Genomic DNA, 22,076 nt, shown 5'->3' on the forward strand with positions numbered 1-22,076 from the left:
GTTCACTTTCTGCAGCCCTGCTCAATTACACCAGGAGAAAGTGAACATCTCAGTCAGTCTCCTGGGCACAGAGGGGAGCAGTCTTAAGAGAGACCCATTCCCAGGTAGTGACAGAGCTGGCCGGGGTGTGCCTCATGTTTTAAGTTCTGTTTGTTTGGTGCCAGCTGGTCCAAACCAATTTGGACCAATTCCCACTACCTCTCCCTTTTTATCCCCCCCCCTTATTCCCCACTGGCCGTCTCCCAGAGGCATTGCCCATCAGTGCAGCGTCCCCCCATCCCAGGGCGCAGGACCTGGGGTTGCCCCCCCCCCAGTGCCCTCTCTCCTTGGCTTCCCCTTGAGCTCTTTTCTCCTAGAAGCACTTCCAAGAGGCGGTGAGGGTTACGTGGCTGAAAGGCAGAGAAGCATTCCTACGCCCTGCCAGGGTTCCGGAAAGGCGGCTGTGGTGTGCGATTCCTTCTCCTTGGCCCCCCTCCCCTTAACGTCTCCAGCTGCCGGATTGAGGCTAGGTGTTGCTGAGCGAGGAAGCATGGAGATCAGATGTGCGTAAACCGCATAACTGCTTGGCTGCCACAGCTTGCCTAAGGGGACATTGAGGCATTCTTTGTGAGGTTTGCTTGTGCAAGCTGCCTCCCCCGTCACAGAGGCCCGACGCGCCCCTCCTCGCAAGCTCGCCATTCATCTAAACAGCTGCCAAAGTCAGTTTCTCTAAGGGGAGAAGGACATTTTTTTCACCGACGCCTCCTCTCTCCAGGAAGAGAGTGCCACCAGAGAGAAGTGTCCGAAACTCCAGCCAGCCACAGCTCTGAATTCAGAGGCACTTGGGATAGATGTGGGGGATCAGTGCAGCTTCTGCGAGCCTAGTGGCACCCTTCCAAGGCCCCTCTGGACACTGCTTGTAAGGCCAATTAAAGAGTCATTTCTCAGGGAGACGTTGTACTTTTACAATCTTCTTCCGAACAGGCCAGGGGACGTGGCCGCGTTCGTCTACTGTCTTTCGTAAACTTCTCCAGAGGCGCCAACCTTTTTCGTTTGTTTGTCTAATCTCACAAATTCAACAAGACTTTTTGTCTGAAATACTCCTTCGCCTGCACCTCATTTCCAAGCTGTGCAGCTAGGACGCGGCCGACAGGCCAAGTCTCCCCACAGCGAGGCCACCTCTTACTTGCAGCGAGCCTTGATCCCTTCCTCTGGGAGAGATGGCCCGCCTGGCACCGGGGTCTTTCAGAGCATTTCTTTTGGAAACCTGGGTGACTCCTCCAGGTCCAGAGGACATGGGGTAAACTTGGCTGTAGGACGTGCTTTCTCTATACAGTGGTTCAGAGAGAACTTGACCGGGATGGTCCTCAGACAGGTTCAGATGGAGGCTGGAGGCAGAAAGAGAGAGGGTGACTTCCTGTCCCATCCCAGCTTGGTTAGAACGGGGGTCTGCACACTTCTTCTGGAAAAGGACAGAGAGCATGTCGGGCTTTATAAGACTCTGGGTCACAAGTACTCAGCTCTGCCGCTGTAGCACAGAAGCAGCCGTAAGCAATATGTGAAGAGGGCGGCTGTGTTCCAGAATGGACAAAACTGGGCAGCGGGCCAGAGCGGTCATCCGACCCCGGGGCCCTGGCACAGGCTGGGGATTGGGTGCACGTGCTTCTGGTCCTGACGCTGCTACTTTCCAACGGCTTCCTGAGGGCTCCAAGCCATCGCTAGGGTTTTGCTCTGTGCTGCGCTGCCCTCTTCCTCGATGTTCCTCCAGGTAAAACCAGGAGGAAATCACTCATCCTCTCAGATTCTCGGGTCTCCCGTCCGAGGGTCACGAGGAGCAAACAGGGTGATTCGTGCGAAGCCTGTCGCCCAATACCCTTCCCATGGAAAGTGACTGCTCGTTGTAGCTGTTGTTATGGCCACATTTCCCAGGGGTTTATTAATTCAGTGACCCTGTGTGCATGAGAGGAATGGAAGGAGCACTACCTGGGTGTCTTCTTTTCCCTCAGTCTCCTCCTATGCATGGCCTCTTAGAATTTATGGTTTGCCAGAATTCAAATTCTTATGCCTTTGCATTGCCCCTTTCTCCAGGGGGCCCAGAAATTTTACAGATGGAAGCCTGCTCAACCTTGCAAATACACTTGAAATTATTGACTATTTAAATATCTGTTTCTCATTATCTCACACGATGAGAAAACTTTGTGGAGAATTAGAGGATGGTAATTAAAGAAAAATAGTTCAAGAGTTGAAGGCATTTTCCAATTGGGTAAAAAAAGGTGGGGAGGAGGGATGTGAATAAGTGATAGACGTTACTGCAATCAAAAGGAACATTCCAGTCCAGCACATTGCTAGCTCTAGACAAGGCTGAGGTCTTACCCACCCTCTTTCTCCCATATCGGGGAACCAGCCCAGGCTCCTTTGTTACAAAGCAATGGCCCAGCCACCCCATATGACTGAGGGGATAAGTGGGGCCAAAACAGAGGCACTCACAAACCTGGGCACCTGGTGCAGGTGACATCTATCTGAGGGGGGTACCTTTTGTGCAACTTCACCTAAGAGGCACAATATGAGCCAGCAAAATTGCTAGCACTTTCCAAGAATAACTGTTATGTGAAGTACCAGTGGGTCGTTAATGTTTTCCAGGGACTCTGGATGTTGTTTCAAATACATTCTCCCATCCATTTGTTCATCCATCCATCCATCCATCCATCCATCCATCCCTCTGGCATCCATTGGATTGCTGCTATTGTCTGGGAAGGCTCTTTGGAAGGGCATGTAACCCCTGTTGATCTATCACCTTTCTTTTCTCTGTCTGGCATAGTATATAGCCTTAGTATATAGTCCCTAAAGGCTGCCACAAAGCCAGATTCCAAAACAGCAATCCACCTGCCTGTGGGAGTTAAGTCTCTTTAGCTGGAGAATGTTCTGAGAAACTCTGGCCCCAACTGTGCGTCACCCAAAATTGCCTGTGGGGGGAGGAGAGAAGAATTGGTAGGTGGATCCTCTCTTTTCTAACTCCCTTCATATTAAAAGCACAAACTCACATAGCATGCTTCCTCATTTCTCAAAACAAATGTCCAAGGAAAATGTTTGAGGAGCTGACGTACTGTCCTTCACTGTCCATAAGATGGCTTTTGTCACGAAAATTTTCTTCATGTTGATAACTTGGGGGAGGGGAGCATTGGTAGGAAAGGGGAAGGGGTCTCATACCTAAAGTGGAGTGTGTCTTCCAAAGCGGAACAGAACTCTGAGACCAGGGGTCTCGCTGTGACTCTGAACGTGTAACCCGTGTATTGCGATCTCCCCTTCTTCTGGGCCCTGACATCCTCCCCGCCGTGGCCCAATGTTGTCTCTATCACAAGAAACACTTCAGAAGTAGCACTGAGGCCCAGCCCTAGCACTCTGAGCCCCGGGCGGGGGGGGGGGGGGGGGGGGGGGGGGTGGTGGTTATTTAATGTTGAAAACCAGCATTTTGACTGAAGGAAAGCAAGCCTTTGAACTGAAACTATGTGGTTTGGAGGGAATGTGAGCAGTTGTGACCATTTTTGGCTTGACAAAAATTTGTGCTGCTCCCTTTGTGGTGTATGATCAGGTGCTTCAGGTGGGGAGTGAATCCCTGTGGATGTATCACCTTCCTTTCTTCTCATTAGAGGAGGGCTCTCACTGTGGCACCAAATCGAAATCAGAAGCAAACCCAAGGATGCCCTTTGGGAAGAGGGGGTTGGCACTGGGGAACTTCAGCCCGTCCCCATGCACTTTGTTGTTTCTCGTGCATTCTTCTGAGCCCACATGAAAATCCAACGGCAGGGTGGTTGCCAGGCAGCAGATACTCTTAGTGACCTGAATAATGAGTTGCCACCAGTTCACTGTGACTCAAAAGCTGGCCATTTTCAAGGAGCTGTTTTCAGCGCCTTGCTTTCTCTTTCCGTTTCTACGCGTAATTTTCAATATGGTCACAAAGATTGACAGAGAGAGAGAGAGAGAGAGAGAGAGAGAGAGAGAGAGGGAAAGGGAGGGGAGGCAGAAGGGGGAGAGGGAGATAAAGAGCTTTCTCAGCTACAGAAATGAAATTATTAAAAGACAGAAGTGATTTGGGAATAAAGGAAAATAGAGGAGGTGATAACGAAGGGGACGAGGTAGAACGGGGACGGTGGGGCTCTGGACGTGGCTGCCAGTGTATATGCTGTGTGACACATCCTTGTCAAAGCTCTTCCGACACTGCACCCTCATGGTGGCCCGAGAGGCACCAACAAACCCTGCACTTTAGCAGAAGGGGATCCCTAAAACTAGAGGAACCAGTGATTAAAGGCTGGACAGGTGGACAGGCTCTAGAAGATAGTTCCAGCAAAATGCTCTCATTTTGCTTCCACTTCTGAGACACATCAGAAGGTCTGACCCACCCCCCAGCTATTCCCCCAAATCAAAGAGAGGCGTTGTGGTGTACAGGCTGAGGAGTTGGCCAACACTGACCCACAGATAGGAGGCTTCACCTCAGAAGCCCTTCAGTCAAGAGCATTTGTGGAGCGCTTTCTTTGTCCATCCCCTGAGGGAGACATCAACAGGAGAGGGACTTCTTCCACTTGAGGGTCTCCAAGCCTCGTGGGGGTGGGGGGGGGGGCAGGGGGGCATGAAAATCTAAATGCACCCTGGCTACATCTTGAGTAGAGATGCACCCACAGTGTAGGACCAAGGATGGATGAAGAAGGCAGCGGCCCCTCCCAGCCGTGCGTCCCCCTGAGGGATCCCAGGGACAGAGAGGATGGGTCTTTCTGGCCACCACCACTTGATGGAAGCAGCTAGGGATGGAAGCTTTCATAGGTTAAGCATACATCATTTTTCAGAAGTAAAGATCATGTCTGGTTTTGGCAAGCTCCAAAGCTCCTAGTCCCATTCTGGGCCAGATTCTCATCTGATGTAAATCTTTGGGAGAATCAAGTTGTAGCACTGTTTTGCATCAAGTGGGACTCCGGCCAGTCTTTCCCCAGAGTTTCCCTGGGCTTAAATCTGCTATATCATCTCCATGGCAACCAGAGGCTGGCCAGCGAATGTGGTTGCCTTCGAAATCCTCTGCTAGCTTCTCTTTCCCTCCTCTGTCTTTTCTGAGATTAAGAATGATCTCCCTCCCTTGGCTCTCACTTACTCACTCTCTCTCTTAACATACCCATATCATGTGTGCCCACATTTTTTTTTTCTGTTGCAACGTCTTTCCAATCAGCTTTCGAAATCCTCCATCCAATTAAAAAAAAAAAAAAATGAAGATGCGTTAGTCATGGCTTGACAGTGATAACTGGCCTGTCTAGACAAGACCAGGCTGATTTCGATGGGCATGGAAGCCTTGGCAAGCCAAAGTGGAATTCACCTTTAAGTCTAGCCAGCCTAATTAATACATTTGTTTATGAATGCTGGCCAACCGGACCAAATACTCTATTTCCACCCCTTCCGAGAATCAGCCTGCCCGAATCCCGGAAGTCGTTCCAGCATCATTTACTTGCTTGTGCGCATCCGTGAGTGTCCGTACGCGTGTGAATTATGACGCTTCTGTCTACGGTAGGGTAACTGCGGTTTAACAGAAAGAAGGAAAGAGCCTTGTAATCATACAGCTCTTGGTTGAATCCCATATTTACCATCGCTTGCTGTATAACCCCCGTCACTTAACCTCTCTGAGCCTCTGTTTAGACCTCCATCTGTGAAATGGGCCCGACAGTGCCTATCTCATCAGGTTGCGAGTAGGAAATGATGTCAGTCGTTTAACAGTGCTTGTCACGAGCGAAGTACTCAGTACCTTCTTATTCCCCTGCCCCTTCCCTATCCGCTCCAAAGCATGTATGTGTTTTCCTTTTTCTTTTTTTTTAATTAATTTTTGGAGTAGTCTGCATGCTCTCAGCCTAGCAACACTCTTCTGTGTCTCTCCACCAGGGGGCACCCTCCTACCAGGGACCGAGCCCACAGTGGACACGGTGCCCGTGCAGCCCATCCCAGCCTACTGGTATTACGTAATGGCCGCCGGGGGCGCCGTGCTGGTGCTCGTCTCCGTCGCGCTGGCCCTGGTGCTCCACTACCACCGGTTCCGCTATGCGGCCAAGAAGACCGATCACTCCATCACCTACAAAACCTCCCACTACACCAACGGGGCCCCTCTGGCGGTGGAGCCCACCCTAACCATTAAACTAGAGCAAGACCGCGGCTCGCACTGCTGAGGGCCGAAGCCAAGGACGGCACCCAAAACAAACGAGAAAGACTACCAACACGTTGCCTCGATTTTGCACTTTTTTCTCCTCGCCTAGTCTCTGTGTGGACTCTCAAGACATCTCTGTCTGTCTCTCCTCTCTCTCTCTCTCTCTCTCTCTCTCTCTCTCTCTCTCTCTCCCCCGGGGGCCCAAACCCTGTGTGCTTTTATTCATCCTGACCATTGTCCTTGGGTTCTCTCTCTTTTGGTTTGTTTTTATCCTTTGTTGATTCCAAACCAACCACCCCCACCTCTAATGCTGCATCTTGGAATATGAGAAGAGATACGCCCCTCAGCACTTCACAACTGAAGGCTCAGCTGGTTTTCTTTCAGAGACTGGTTCCCTGTTTCTTCCCCTTGCCTTATCCCATACCTCCTTCCGGTGGGCAGTCTGCCAGGAGACCGGAGAGGAAACCTGGATCTGTGTGTTTGTACATAGTATATACATGTGCGTGTGAATCGCTCTGTGTCGGGTGTGTGTGTATGTGTGTGTGTGTGTGTGTGTGTACGTGAGAGAGAGACTGGTTCATTGTGGGGGTGGGGGGTAGTGTGTGTGGATGTGTTGAGAGAGGACCCCCTTTAACCCTTGTGTTACTTCTCCGGGGGTACATTCTCCAAAAAAAATAATATGCTGTACTAGTTTTGTTTACTTGGAGAAGAGATTGAAGCTTTTTGTTGCCTTATCTAGCTCTGGCTGGGTTTCTGTTGGCTACCACTGTCATCTCCAGGTACCCAAAAAAACTCGAGGCCGCATGAAATGAAATGTGGCCCCTCCCATCCCTATCCCATTCCCGATCCACCTGACCCAAGAGGAAAGTTCCCCCAGCGCACTCAGACATGACCCCTTGTCATGTCTCCTGGAGTCTTGGAAGTAGCAAGATGGCAGCCATTGGGTGCGTGCAGAATCATCTCTACTTCCGGCCCTGAAGCAAATCTGTCTCTTGTTGCCTTATGAAAGGGAAGCTCGTAATGAATGTGTAGCTTTTATCAGTTAAGTCCAATCTTGGAATACGTCATAAAGAATAACAAGTCTGAGACTGGCTTAGGAAAAGCAGTAGCCTGTTTAAGGTGGGAGCGAGAGGTGGAGGAGAGAAGGGAGGAGCAGGGAGGACTGAATGTGGTCTTTTCAAAGTCTCCTCACTTGGGGGGTTTACTGTGCCCGACTTGGGATGGAGTTGAGTAAGAAGCTTAAAAATTGTAATCTTTGGTATTCTATTGGTCATTGTAATAGCATTTGTAAAATATGGGGGGAAAGGGATCGTTTCCTTTCGTGGTGTTAATGTGTGCCTGAATCTATAGCCACTAAAACATAAGACTGTTCACCTGACTTATTTAAATATTCTGAGGCTATTCAGAAGTAACCATTTTTTTTAAATGTCAACTGCCAACCCTTAAAATGCTACCCCTTAAAGCATTCATAGCATCTGGCAAATACACCTTCTTAGGCTGGCCTGGCATTTCCAGATGTTGCTGCATCAGGAGAGGGTATAATGAAGATAAATCTGTTGCTGCCCGTGTGTCCTCTCTAAGCAACGCAGGGAGAGGGATGTTAGAGATAAATTGCCTAATGATATTGTACAAAGGATAGATTCAATAATGAAGTCAATTTCATTGATAGAAAATGCGTATTTTAACGAGACGCTCAGTGACTTGGGGCTCAGCCTTGGGGGTGTTGATTTCTCCACTTCCTGCTAGGAATCCACCAGGGAAGTGTGAGATTCTCTCCAAAGATGGTTGCCTGGGCTGAAAGCCTCCAGGTACCTTCTGAGAACAAAATATTAATTTTTTTTTTTTTTTGGCTGCTTGGGAGAGAGAGACTTTTAGCATTCTTTCAGAATATATTCGCAGGTCCCTCCAACACACGCTCACTTTCGCATCTGGTTTGTTTCATCCTTCTGAAAGAAAGGTGCTCTCCCACTCTTATTCTATTTCAAAGAGCTACTCTGGCTCAACCACAGAAGCTCTGCCAAGAAAAGAAAAGATGAAAGGCTAGAGCATGAGCTACCTTGAGATTTCAAGTGTCCTACCCCAGCTGAAGATGGAAAACAAAGCTGCGAGAGGGAGGAGGGGCACAAGCCCAACATACCGTGTGATGAATTCCATGCCAGTCACTACGGGCTTTTTATCTCAGGTGTCCACATCCAGCTGTGCATTTGGGGCCAGGCATTCCCTCGAAATGATTGACATCCCCGTAGGCACCCCGTGGAGGTATGGTGTCGGGAAATTACACCTGGAAAATCCAGCCAGTGTATCAACTGTCTGAGTTACTTACTATCTACCCTTGAGGATTTCCCTTCTTTACAAGAAGATGACAACAACTTTGTGCATTTGCTGTGTCTTTATCTGGTGCCCCATGTGGCATCATCTTTATGTACATGCCATAGTTGAGAATATGAGACTGCTCAAATCTTTGTGAATCCCATGATGAACTTCAGCTGGGGATGTCACACTTTCTCCTTCTCTCTCTCTCTCTCTCTCTCTCTCTCTCTCCCCCTCTGGCCCAGCAACTTTCATAGTATTATCTAGGTACTATGCTAAAAGGGCAGCTGTTCTATAAAATCATGCTTTGCAGCTTTAGAAAGCAAAATTCTGTATTTCATGGAGGGAGGGAAGGATCACTCTCTTCTAAGAAAAATAGACTGGACAGGTGAATGCATGCATGCATGTGTTTAGAGTTGCTTCTCAGAAGACAAAAAGGTGATAGCAACTACTAAAATATAAATGAATGAATGAATGAATGAATGAAGAATTGAAGGTCTAGCTCGGGCTGGTAAAGTTTTTGCCTTAGTAGAGATTTCATATTAACAGCTCCAGGAGGGCAACCCTTATCTCTGGGGTTTAAAAAAAAAAAAAATCCCTTCCTTGATATTATTCTAACAGTTGCTCTCCCCTAATTGCTGGTGAAGGCAGAAAAAAGAAAAAAAAATTATAGCATTGCCATTGACAAAACAGGACCCTGAAAATAAAGTGAAATTGTCTTTTCCCTCACCCCACAGTTTTGGGATTAAAGCCAGAATAGGATAGGAAATCCAGTAATATTTCTGACGTTGATACCCCATCTTTAAAAAGATCTTGTCTTTAAACTAAAAATAGCAGGCAAGCAAACACCTAAAATAATCGATAATTACCAAAGAAAAACAACAAAACAAGAAAACTTAAAGATTTTTACTTCCTATTCTTATCCCTCTTCCTATAACTGTGACATCTCTTGCATTGCTCAGTTGCCTGTGTGTCTAAATAACTTGTGGACATTGGAAACTATTTGAAAATGTATTGTGTGGAATGTAATAAAATGATGATATTTTTATACAAACATCTGGGGTTTTTTTTCCTGTTTGCCTATGAGAACAAAGTTGAAATGTAGGCTTTGAACAAATTGATGTTTCCAAAGTTTGACCACTGCCTTCTGAGCTACAGGGCATTGCTGTGGGAGGTAGGTGGGTTTTCTCCTTGAGGCTGGATGCCAGTTTTTTCTTCTTTTATTTTTATTACTGCTTGTTAGGAGTTTTATCCAATTTGTGCAGCTGAGCCAACTTTTATGATTGGTGTGGGATTTTGCAAAAGTTGCTAAGTGCTAAATTGCTCAGTGTGATTCCACAAAATTTCTCTTGATGGCAAATCCCTGGAGATTGGACTCTGCCTTTCATGGGGCCCCAGGGGGAATGGGACCAGTGGAGTTGAATCATGTACTTGGCTCTACAGAGACAGATAGCTTCCTTTGGAGAAGAAGCGGCGACATGATGCCCCTCGCCTACCAAATCATTTCTTCCATGGGGACATTGATCTCTTTATGAGCACTTTCCCAGACAAAATGGGAACTTATGGCGTGTTCAAGGCTCCAAAATATTCCAGACTTCATTTTGGAGCAAGTAATGAAGATAATTCTACGATGACTATGTACCTGGAACTGTCCAGCTAGAGAAGTTTATAAAAGGAATATTCCATAAAAACTTCGAGAGAGGCTTGGGGAAACTTACCCTAAAAGCCAGATCTTGTGGACACATATTTTTCTTTGGTTCTCCCGTTTGGGTCATTAGTGATTAGTTATATCAAATACATAAAATATTTCTATCAGTGGGGGATTGGCAGGGAAACGTAGGCAGTACAATGTGGCAGTGAAATGGTGGTCAAGAAGAAGTTGGGGAAGGATTTTCCACCACCCCCTATTCCTGGGGTGTATTAAGAGCATTCCATCAGCCCAGGAGACTTCCTCAGGGGTCCAAGAACCATCCTTAAAGGTTCTAAGAAAAGGGACTGTCCAGAGAGACTATTTCCACCAGAGTCCTACTTTTCCCCTCTAAACCCAGATCCAGGAAGGAATACTTTTTACATCCGTAAAACCTGTCTAAGGGGTGCTAAAAGGAAATAGGATTTTGGTTTTCAGATCCTACAGGAAACTCTGTTAGTACAGATGGCTCAGTATAGATGTCACTGTCTGTCCTATGCCAGAGAATAGAGTAGAATGTCCATGATGAGAGCATTGTTTGTGCCTCTAATGACAAGTATAATTACCCATTTTGTGTAAATGATCTTTGGCTTTCCTTAAAGCCATTTGTTCCCATTAGTAAAGGATAAAATGAAAGCCTCTCAAAAGTATTTATTTCAGGCAAATACCCAGGCTCAGTCAACACTTCCCTGAGCTGGCCTGGGGCCAAATTTGCCAGACTAAATTAAACCAGCCATCACTTATGCTTCATTAGCGTTCCTGTTTTTAGAGCCATGGTTGAGAATTTCATCGTTGCTCTTCCTGCTTTGGTTCTAGTCCCAGGGCTAATTCTAGAAGCATTCTCTCTTCCCCAAAAGGGCAACGACTGTTAAGACTCTAATCTTAGGCATCAAGTGCAGCACTGTTATCAGTGTGGTATTTCAGAACGAGCCCAAGCATAAATGTTACAGACATTGTGTTTCCATGGATCATAAATACCAGATGTCAAGGCCCCGTGTGTCTTCCTTGGCTCCCACCTGGCCCTTTATGATGGTTTAAATGTGTGTTCTTGCTGTTGAAGCAAGACACCACCCTCCCAGCCCAGATAACCCAAGCCCAGCCGATCTGCTGCGGCACGGCGTCTGCGTCCATCACCCCTCTTCACTGACTTTGCAGTTGTTTTGCACAAACATTGTGGCCTTTCTGTAATCTTTGGTGAAAAGAGCTTCATTTTTAAGTTGTGGTTTGTCCATGTTGTGGGCTACACATCTGAGCCAAGGTGTAGGTGCGGCTTGCTTTCGCTCTTTAATTGTGCACATCACTGGGGCTCTGCCAGCTGTCCTTTGCCTTTCGTCCCCTTCGGTGATGGCCCAAAGAAAACACAAAACCAATCCAACCGGAGAAAAAGGAGGGGAGAGAGGAACACCAGCTGATGGTCTTAGAGTCAGCAAAGAATCGCCTTATGTAAATAAATTAAAATCTAAGAATAGTGTGCGACTTAATTAAGCCTGACATAGATCAGGTGCACTGGAGTATGTCTAGAGGTTAGATATAATCAGGAACCTACACCCTCAAAAGGCGTCAGGCCACATGCCTCAGCTAGAATACACTTGCAGTAACCGTGTGGAGGAGTCCGTTTGGCCCCAGACCTAAGCGCAGTAGAGACGCAAGATGTGAAGAATGGCCAAGGAACAAAACCCCTTTTAGCATAGTGTGGCTCAATGGAGAATCTAGGTGCTTGCGGGCAGCCAGCAGAAACCATTCCTCCTTCCCCCCACAGCCCAGTGGGCAGAAGACCCAGAATCATTCTACTCTAATTGTCCTTAGGCTTTGCCGTCACCAACCTCCAAGAGCCCAAAAAGACTAAATGCCCACAGGCACTGCACCAAGAAATAGGAAAGGCTGTTTGAAAAATCAGCAACTGACATTCTAGCATCACCCTGGGGGCGGAAGGGGGCAAACGTCTTGTTCTGGAGGCTTAGGACCAGAGTGGTCAGTGATCCTGAAAGAGGTTGTTGGGGGAAATTTTAGGATAATAACTGGCTGGATGTTTCTCTCGCTTTTTTTTTTTTTTTTTTTTAACTTACAAGTTATACACAACGACATCCTGGAAATGTGTACGTAATACAGAAGAAGCAGAAGTCCATTTCACTGCTAACCAGTCCCACTCTCTTCCCCAAAGAGAGTAATCACGAGAAACAGCTTGAGGTATATATTTCCAGGCCTTGTTTTAGACCTTTACAAACCTGTATGTCTGTGTCCGGTTATGTGATCTGTTTGGTTGGATTCGGTTTTGTTTGCATAAATGGTATCACAACATTTGCTCCGTTGTCGGACAACTTTCTCCTTTTCGTTTCACAAAATCTTGACAGTACCCACTGCCAGATTACCCCATCGTGTTTAGCTCTTGCATGGCATTCCATATTGTACCCTAGTTTATTAACTGCTCCCCTACTGGTGGGCATTCAGGTTGCATTTAATTCCGCTTTTTTTTTTCTGTTATAAACAATACTGCAATGAACATCTTTGAGGCTGCATCTTTGCGCACATGTTTCTCTGCGATAGAACGAGTCGGCCAAATGGTGTGCCTCGATTCATTTTACCAGATGCTTCAAGTGGCTGAGGTTAACCTTTTACAGTGAACCTGTCCCCATTTGAGAGAGTCACAAACTAGTGGACGTCCTGGATTCTATCCCCTCCCACATCGCCACAGGCCACGTAATCTCTGGGTCTGTCTCTCTCTCCTGGAGTGGGTGGAGCGCTTGTAAGAGAAGACTTTATATATATAGTTTAGCTGAAGGGAATTTTAATTGCAGGGACTTTTTTTTTTTTTTTTAACTGTCAATTTGTGGCGAATGTGGCCTGACTGTAAGTGGCAGCTCACCAGAGCTGTGGCAGCTGTGGTACAGGGGTTAATTCCATCCCTGGGTTCTGTAGGCAGAGCCCTGTTCTCCATGATTAATGAGTTCCACTTGGTTTCCTCAAAGAATGACTGCACTGTGCCTTGCTGTTATTTATTTATGTTTCCTACTAAAAAATTCATGTAAAAAACATCCTTTAAGGTCAGTGCACAGTATTGTGCTGCAGACTAAAATATTCCGGCAGCCACGAGGAGGGCCCACGTGTCGACAGAAAGTCTCCAATCCTTGGGGCCTTAGGAGCAAAGCGCCCGCCTCGGTCCCCAGGACAGCAGGCTTTCCGGGCCAAAAGGTGGCGTCGGGCTTTCTTCCGAGGAGGTCCAGGGCTGCTGGGACCCAAGGAAAGTGACCAGGAGGCGAGGTTGTTTTCTAGTGGGAGGTGTGTGTGTGTAGGCAAAGCTGCCGGCCCCAAGTGGCTCCAGCAAGGAGTGGCGAGTGGAAGAGAAGCCAAGGGGCCTGTTTGGTCAAAACATCTTTTCCTCCAAGAGCGCTCCTCTGACTTCTACTGTGCACTAAGACAAAGGGATCTTGGTAATGGGAGTTGGACTCCGAGGGTAACGGACAGTGTCTACCGCCATTTGTGGGCTTTGTGGGCTTTTTTCTCCGCCCTGCCAAAAACCCAGGACTTCTGCCTCTTGGGCATGGGGTTCAGGTGGATAATTGGGGGGAAGTTCAGGAAAGAAAGCAGCATGAGCATGACATATGGATGAGCTCAAATATGTCACTGCAAACACACCCACACGCGCGCGCGCGCGCACACGCACACGCCTTGTTTTGTCTTCTGTGTGTAATTGTGCAAAATTGAACTCTTTAGAGATCATGAACTAACATACCCCTAAGCGAGGGCGCTGATCCAGAACCGGAGTGGTAGCATACCAAGTCTTGGCTTTCGGCAGTAGAGCGTTCGTCGTCGGGCAGCAGGACTCATTAACACGGGCCCTGGACTAGAGTTCTCTGACTTGCCAGAGAGCGGCTGGCTCCAGTAATGATGGCAGTGCAGAGAAAGCTTTGAGCTGGAGGAGGCCTTGACCGAAGTCCTGTTCTCAGCCAGCCTGCTAGTTACTGAGGCTGCCTTTTAGCACAGTCCGTTAAAGAACCGTTTCGTCCCTTTGTGTTTCCTTACCGCCACCGAGGGGCTGGGAGAAGGAGGCCCGCGTGGACTTCCCCGTCGCTTCTCCCGGGCAGTTCCCAACAGTTGGCACTGAGGCGGGAAGATGGGCCTTAGGACCGAGGCGGGGGCCGACATGGATGGTAAAAGCAGCCACCCAGAGCACCTCATTAGCCTCGGCCAACTACAGACCGAGGGTGTAAGCTCAATAATGGCGTTCATAGGAAGTCCAGACCCACGACACCGTCCTCTGTCTCGCTCTGCAATTTGCCACGGGGCCTCCATCGCCTCCTCTTTCCCCAAGGAGGACCTGTCTCCACCCCTCTGCCTTTGTGCCAGATATCGTTTGTCTTCAACTTCCAGCCTCCCCTTTCTGCGCCAACCCCCTCTCCTAGTGGCCCCCTCTCCTCTCCTCTGTCATTCTCATACTTGCTCCCCACCCCCACCCCTTCATCAAACTCTTTCCCAGAGAAGTTGGGGGGGGCGGATTCCCTCAAACGAAAGCTGAATTGGTTACTTTCCTCCAAGTAGTTGTGTTCTTACTAGAGACCAAATTATTCTCTTATGTTATAATTACAGTCCTGGGATAACAGCAAGCTTCTGGAGAAAATCACCTCTTGAGTGGGTAGAGACAGGTTCCTTTTTGGAACCCCGAACCTCTTACCACAGTGTTGTTCATTCTTGTGTTCTGAAGTAGAGCCCACCTTTTAAGTAGAGCAAGCTTACTTGGTGAGCTACATAGGGCATTTTTTTCAGGGCCTTACAGAATATGAGGGGAGGCTTTGACAAGACATCTCTTTTTCACAGTGGAAGCGAATGTGGTTTTGTTTCTTTGACGCCATTCTTTCACTCACCCAAGAGGTAGGAAACTACTCCACCTGAGTGGTGTTCCCATCATGCACACTTCCCGAGTATCAGGATTGGAGGAGAGAAGAAATGTCAAAGCCCGCTGGGCGAGCTCTCTGAAATGTGAACATGTGAGAATTTCCCTGAAATTTTAGGGTTTTCGCACCTTCATACTCTGAGAAGGTAGCCAACAAAAGAAGAATTTCTTTTTGTTCACGTATCTATTTCTTGTTGTTGACATATCTACTGGTACTTATGAAGAAAATCTCTGATTTTTCAAAGACCTAGGGTGGAGGAGAGATTCCAGAATGTTCCTCCATCATCATTGCTGGGTGTTTCCAACCTGCACAGTTCTGAATCCCATCTTTATAGCTAAATATTTCTCTGGCTGCGTTTTTCTTATTTTCACATCATCGTTGGGGCTCAGTGGAGCCATTCTGGCCTCAGCTGCTCATCCGCCTCCACACTTGAAAATATTATTAGGTCATTTCACAGCTTTCTCATTTGCAGTTGGTATTTCCAACCCTTTTTAGTGTTTCCATCTAGTTATTCAACTAAAAATAATAGGAAATAATGGCTAAATTCAAGTTCAGACTCCAGATATCTCAAACCTGTGCTTTCCAGCTCGAAACCATTTGAAAACTCCAAAAAATATTTTTTTCCATGACTTTGCATATATTTGGCTATAAGCCCAAGAGATAAAAACCCATGATAAAGGATCTTCTGGTGGTGTTTCTCAACTCAAGCCAAACCCAGCAAGGGATAAATGGCTCTCAAGTACCCTGACTCTCTAATGGAGGAGCTTGGCATAGCTTTCATCAACATCTGAACTTTTGGCTCCTGTAGCAACTGGGGATGAACAAACTGAATTAGGGAAATTAAGGTGGTGGGGTGGGGCGGGGGGGGGGGGGGGCCCTCAGCCAAAACTAAATGTTAAACTGAATTAAACACTGCAAAAGGCCAAGAAATATCTCCTAGTCCTTCGTTATTTCTCATTTATTTCAGTCTCAGGGTTACATCTCCTGCTGGGATCAAAACGAAATGGCTGAGAGAATTTTCTAAAGACTACTCCCATCTGAACAGTCCGGTGATTTAGCTGGCTCAGGGGTTTCAAGAACTTGGAATCAAATTCAGCAAGGGTTCTAAGTAGCCAAGAGCTTATCCCACATAAATCACAGCCCCAAACTAGGTGTCGAAAATGTGGCTTACTCGCCTTAGCACTGATTTGTTCAATGACTTACTGCATTTTTCTACCCTCCTTCTTCAATTTCATTCTCTTTAAAATAGAAGCGGTGACACCTGTGCCTGTGAAAATGAATGATTTCAATGATTTTCTGGGTGTGAGAGACTCTTCAATCCTTGCTTTGAAGGCCGGTTGCACTTTGGTGGGTTAAGTGGCCACGTTAAGGTTGGTTTTATCAGCCTGGCTTCCGTTAAGGTGGAAGTTTAAAACTCGGGGCACAATTTACCCACCACTTTTTAAATTACCAGTTCGCAGGGCTGATTTCTAAGGCAAATGAACCAGTATTGGAAACACGGGATCTCACAGCTTTCCTTTACCTGTCTGTTTCGTGGTCTTCTCTTTGCACACACACCTTAAGGCGGCTGTCTTCAGGGAGCAACAACCTAGGAGAAGACAGACCTGGGGTGAAGACTGGAGTGGTGAGCAGAGTGGGGTTCTTTTCTATGGGAGTCACCTTGTCTACCTCAACCAGCAGCCTCTTGAGAGTGCCCTCATCAGAAGGGCCCTCAGACCTTTCTCATTTTCTTCCCGTAAGACATAGAAGACTAGAGCAGGGAAGAACATGAGTGGTTACTTTCAGAGGAGCAAACTGAGACTCAGAGGGTCAATGACTCACCCAGACTCTCATACCCGCGGTGGATAGCGGAGCTCAGATGAGAAGTAGGCAACCTGTTCCCAGTGCAGTGCTCCTCCAAATCCCATGCTCCTTTCCTTCAGACAGAGAGCAGGGCGGACACTACACGGTTCCTAGAGGGTCTCTGCTACACCCTCTGGCTCACAAATCTGTCATCAGCTTCAACCAGGCTTCTTACTCCACTGCTCAGAGTTCACGTGGAAGGGACTTTTCAAAGAAAACCAGTGTATTTTGGTGTCCTGAGATGATCTCCATGCAAATAGCCCGGGAATGGACTGTCCTCAATGATTTATCTGAAAGTTGTCAGTGGTTTGGGGCAGGCTTTTCACTTCCCAGCAGTCTTGTGAAGCTCCTTTTACGATGCAGAAAGTAAACAGAACAACACCCGCGCTTATACACTCGCGGTAGACCACAGCATAGCAGTAGTGGTGAAAGGGAAGGCCGAAATTTTTCTAAGAGTAATTGCAGAAAAGCAGTTTAACACCAAAGGATCTTAATTTAAGAGGGGAAAAAAATGGAAGAAAATGAAGGAGAGAGGAAGATAGATAAAGGGGGGGTGCGCGCGCACAGGCAGGTGCATGTAAGGTGGGGAAGGAGAGAATGGGAACCAAGACTGGGAGAGAGCATTCCTCTTTGAGACGTAAATCATGCTCGGTGGGGAATCCCCCAGCTGCACGTTGGGTGTCTGGGGGTGTTTCTCCTGCATAACATGTGTGGTCTGACGCCACCAGGCAGTGTTCCAGACCCCACAGGGCAAAACATAGCTCCTTAGAGTAGGTTCGGTTAATGACTGGGTATGGCCGTTAACCTTTTGTGCCATAGTGTTGCAATTTACTGACAAAGACACTTGAAAATACGTGACTCTTCTAGGGTGGAAGGAGTTCTGGAACAGTCAGTGAGTGTTTTAATAACTAGCCCCTCTGGGCCTCTTGCCCTGAAAAATCAGGACTATAGGAGATGGACTAAGACTTTGAATCACTCTCCACTGTGTACCTCACCGACCTCTTGGCGGTGCTAAGGGAAAGGATTCCTGGGGAAACGGGACTTTGCAGCCTGAGGCTTTGATGACAATATGAAAATAACCAGGTTTTGTTGAATTAGGTTGTTTGCTTTTTAAGTAGTGGTGAGTCTGCTCACTTGATTACTTAAACTCTAGTAAACTCCGTTCCGGTCCTTCATGAGTTTACTTCTTCCTTTCACTGTGCTGGTTCACAGCAGCTGGTGGAGGAGAGGCGCAGAAACCTGACTCTCATGTACGGAAATCCAGGTGGAAGATATGTGGCCAGGCCTGGCCATCTCTTTGAATTCCTTGATGGAGCAGACAAAAGCGAATTCAAGCCAAAAACCAAGGGATCAGTATATGAGTAAAAAGGCTCAGGTGCCACGTTCGAAGCCATTCCTGTCCATCAAACGGATAAAGGAGCTCGAACTCACCAACCGCCACAGTGCAGCAGCCTCTCTTCTGAAGCACCCTCCTCCCCACTCGAATGCTTTCCTTCCTGGCAGTGGCCTGGCTTCATGTGCCCAATCCTTACCCTGGATGCCAGCAGCATTTAGAGTCCTGTCTACAAGCCCCCACGTTCTTTTATACTGTTTTGTCATGGACAAGTCTTTGCTTCCCAACCATGCTGAGGGGCCTTGACTGTAGACACCTGGTCCCATCCATCTTCATTTTTCCAAAAACCCAGTGTGGCTCCTGGGCACTTTGTAAACCTCTTTCATAAGTGAGGATTGGTTGACTGGTTGGGTAATGAAGACTACCCTTGGAAGAAGAAGGCAAATCAGCCTTCCCCCCTGAGTCACGCCTATCACAGAAAACATGAGCTTCAAATTTCAGACCGTATTTTCCCATTCATGAGAAGTCCTCCTGAGTTCCCATCAAAGTGTCTGGAGAGCGATGCAGGCAAAGAGCCAGAGAGCATATATCCAGTCAACTAGGATCCGAGACAAGGCAGGCCCGTTTTTACTGTTAGAATAAGGTAGTAATTATACGCTGATAGATGCAGTGTCCTGCCTATACCCAGAGAACTTGGAGGCAGACCTGGGTGGAGGTGAGAGGTCACCTCTGGCCCTCACACAGTACTGAAGAGTCAGAATTCAGGCTTTGGAGTCAAACTGGCTGAGACTGAGTCCATACAGGGCCCCGGAGGAAATAGGGTCATGTGAGCACAAAGGGTGAAAGTGGAAGTCATGTGGGTGGTAAGATCCTTTCCAGATCTGTGTGATCCTAGAGGTGTGGCCCATTCCACTCGCCCTTGTCCGTCCATTAGTCATAGACACACCCACTCACTAAACCAGGGTCCTGGAAGGTCTTCTCCAAGTTTGTCCTCGTGACAAAAAAAGAGAAATTCAATTCGGTTCAGAGTCCCTGGTCCCTACATGCTTGTGCTATCTTTGGCTATCAGGGAGGTGCTACCTCTACTCTGTGCCTCGAGCTCATCATTTCTCCCTCCCTTCCGCCCTTGCCTTGTCTTGCTAGAACTACAGGCACCTGGTGGGAGAGCCACACTCCTTCCTACCAGCATCCTGAGGAAACAAGGTGAGGTTTACCTATTGGGCTTAACAGAAAAGGAAGGTGGCCCATGAAGAGCAATGGGGCTTTTAAGAAAGCTCGCTCTTAATCACAGATATCAAGAATATTAACAAGGGGACTAGAGAAAATTGCTCTCAAAGCAAATTGCTTTTTTGTACAAATGTTCCCTTTATTTGGGTTTTCCCTAGTGTGCCATTCTTTCTTTAAGCCTTGATGAACAGATGCGCTTTTGAAAATGTTGATTAACTTATCCTTTTGTTGACCCTTCCCACTCACCCAAACTCCTGGGAGCAGTGATTACACAAAAAGCCAAGTCAAGCCTCTAAAGTGTTCTTCTTCACCTTAGGTAGCCTTTGATTCACCAGGTGCAGAAATCTCGGCCCATCTAAGCAATCAATTACATAGAACCTTAGAAATGGACCAATTCTTGGGAGGTCATCTCATCCAGTCCTCCACCTCCAGAGGCAAGAGGCTGTGATCTCCTGGGACAAAATGTACTCACACTCATTACCATCCTTTTACCCCTTTTCCTTTAAGATCAATGGCACATCTACTCCTTTCCAGCCACGGTCAATAGTGTCCTAAGAGTTCTTCCCTGAGGGTGTGAGATGGAGCAAAATGGCATTCTAGCCTCCAAGAATCTGTCACATCCTTGGCAGAGACCAAATCCCTAAAAGCAAGAGCAGGATTTGGCCCAAAAGTCACTGGCAAGAGCCCCACAGTTTTTGTACTAGGCTGATTCGCATATTCTTATCCAATGTTCTGCATCTCTTAACCGTGAAGGTGTTAAGACATATGAGCATCCCATCAAAACGATTAGTGGATGGAAATGTGATGCTTTTCTTCCATGTTTGTTTGTTTGTTTTTTCACAAGGTTAAAATAAAAATCTCTAGATTGACTTTCACAAGCTCAGTTTGATCCCTATGACAGACACCTCCTGCCTCTTGTTGATTCATAGTCACATCTTCATTCCAAGGAAACAGCCTGGATTGTAGGGTCCTGGAGAATAATGCAGGGGATGGGCATTGAGGTGGGGAAGCTGTTGTGACCTGCAGGTGCCAGTTGCTGTGCTATAAACATGCCAGAAACAGGCTGGATTTATGGCAAATTAGTGCCACATGGCATTGATCCTTTCAAGTGGGGTCCCGGCAAGTTGTTTTGTTGCATCCCTTACTAACAACCAGGGGGATCAAAATGTGCTTTAGCGCTCTGGCCAGGATGAGGAAGACTTCTATCTAACATGACTAAAATCACTGCTTCCAGGAAAAGACTGAATTTCAAGTGTGGCGGTGATAGATCAATCCTCAGTTCATGTCATGGTCAAGTAGATCATCCCTGAGATGTGCTGATGAGGGAAAGTTCAGGCCAGTGAGAAGTTCTTCTCTTCCTCTTGTTTGATAGTATTAGCTGTTTGGGATTTGGTTTTGCTTAAGCCTGAATTTTGGGGTATCGGTTTATAGTGCTGACCTCAAGGTTATGCACCTGACTTAGGGTTCAGTATAACTCCTAACGTGTCCATACACTTGCTAACGCCATCTTGAGCTGACAGCCAGGGCAGGCATAATTAACCTGTGAGAAACAAAGAAATGATAAATCACCACATATTTGATTCTCTTTGTTGATGTTTTGCCATTTTAGACCAGTAATTTTCATTGGCTCTGATTTCTGTAAGATGGACAGCATAGTGAATAGAGAGACTGTCTTTCCCATATCCCAACCCCCCCAAATTATCATAAAAAAAGAAAAGGATAGACAGTGATAATACTGGAGAAAATCCACAATAAATTAATTTAGCTCTTTTCAAGCCTGGGCTAGTCAGATGAGATGCCCACATTTGACCTATTCTAAGCCATAAAGAAAACCAGTGGAAAAGTAAACTGAGAAGGAAAGACAAGAGATATTAGCACAGATACGTGGAGCTGGACAGGCCTTATGACATTCTTTCCAGTCCTACTTCTACATGAAAGCATATAATGATGAAATGTGACTTTGTTGAATTACCATACGTTTATTTGAAAGCCAGAGGAGAAAGACCCTTATAGGATATGTCTACTTACATGCATGCATATGAGGAGGGTCCATTACACTAAATAAACCTCACATTTGTAGCAACTGATGATGGGCATGCCATCCAAGTTGCCTTGGATAAATGCAGACCTATAATGGCAATGAACTACAGTCATTACCACAACACAAGTGAGGAGTTATTTGGAGCTAAAGACCTTTTTTGTTTCTGTTCTTCTGGTTGCTGTTGGCAATAAAGACAAATCATTTGAAGGGGAAAGAATCCAGTAATGTACATACTAAATGATCTAGAAGCAGATGTGATTCTTTAGCTGCCCACTGTACTGGGGAGTCACTCTCAGAAAGGCTGCATCTCTGCCTGTTAGCCATGGCAATAGAACTTGTTATAACTTGATTTGTTTGTTTTCTTTTTCATTATAGTAGACATTCCAGAAATACACGGAAGAGAGGGCTATGAAGATGAAATTGATGGTGAGTATTGCTATGATTTAGCAGATCATCATGAAATTCAGGTTTGGTTATAAAGATGTCAACAAAAATAATGCCTGGGGTATGAGAAGGCCAAAATTTAGAACTACCAATCAGAAATAGAAGGGAAAAGAATCCAGAGAGCAGTGAAGAAACCATCAATTGCTTTGTCA

The 22,076-nt window shown here is 46.8% G+C and overlaps 1 protein-coding gene across 3 annotated transcripts in view; it reads left to right on the forward strand.

The window, feature by feature from the left end:
- The window catches only part of NRP2 (neuropilin 2), a 116,423-nt gene that overhangs the window by 88,605 nt on the left and 5,742 nt on the right, over positions 1-22,076 (forward strand). For 2 of the 3 annotated variants that reach the window (XM_042995148.1, XM_042995149.1), the window contains exon 16: positions 5,893-9,615. In XM_042995148.1, the coding sequence (XP_042851082.1) occupies positions 5,893-6,173 (281 nt within the window). In that variant the 3' untranslated portion in view covers positions 6,174-9,615. Of the gene's footprint in view, positions 1-5,892; positions 9,616-21,855; positions 21,907-22,076 lie in introns of those variants that run through there. The other variant, XM_007089960.3, reaches the window with a different exon arrangement.

Source organism: Panthera tigris, chromosome C1, assembly GCF_018350195.1.
Source record: "Panthera tigris isolate Pti1 chromosome C1, P.tigris_Pti1_mat1.1, whole genome shotgun sequence".
NCBI lineage: Eukaryota > Metazoa > Chordata > Mammalia > Carnivora > Felidae > Panthera > Panthera tigris.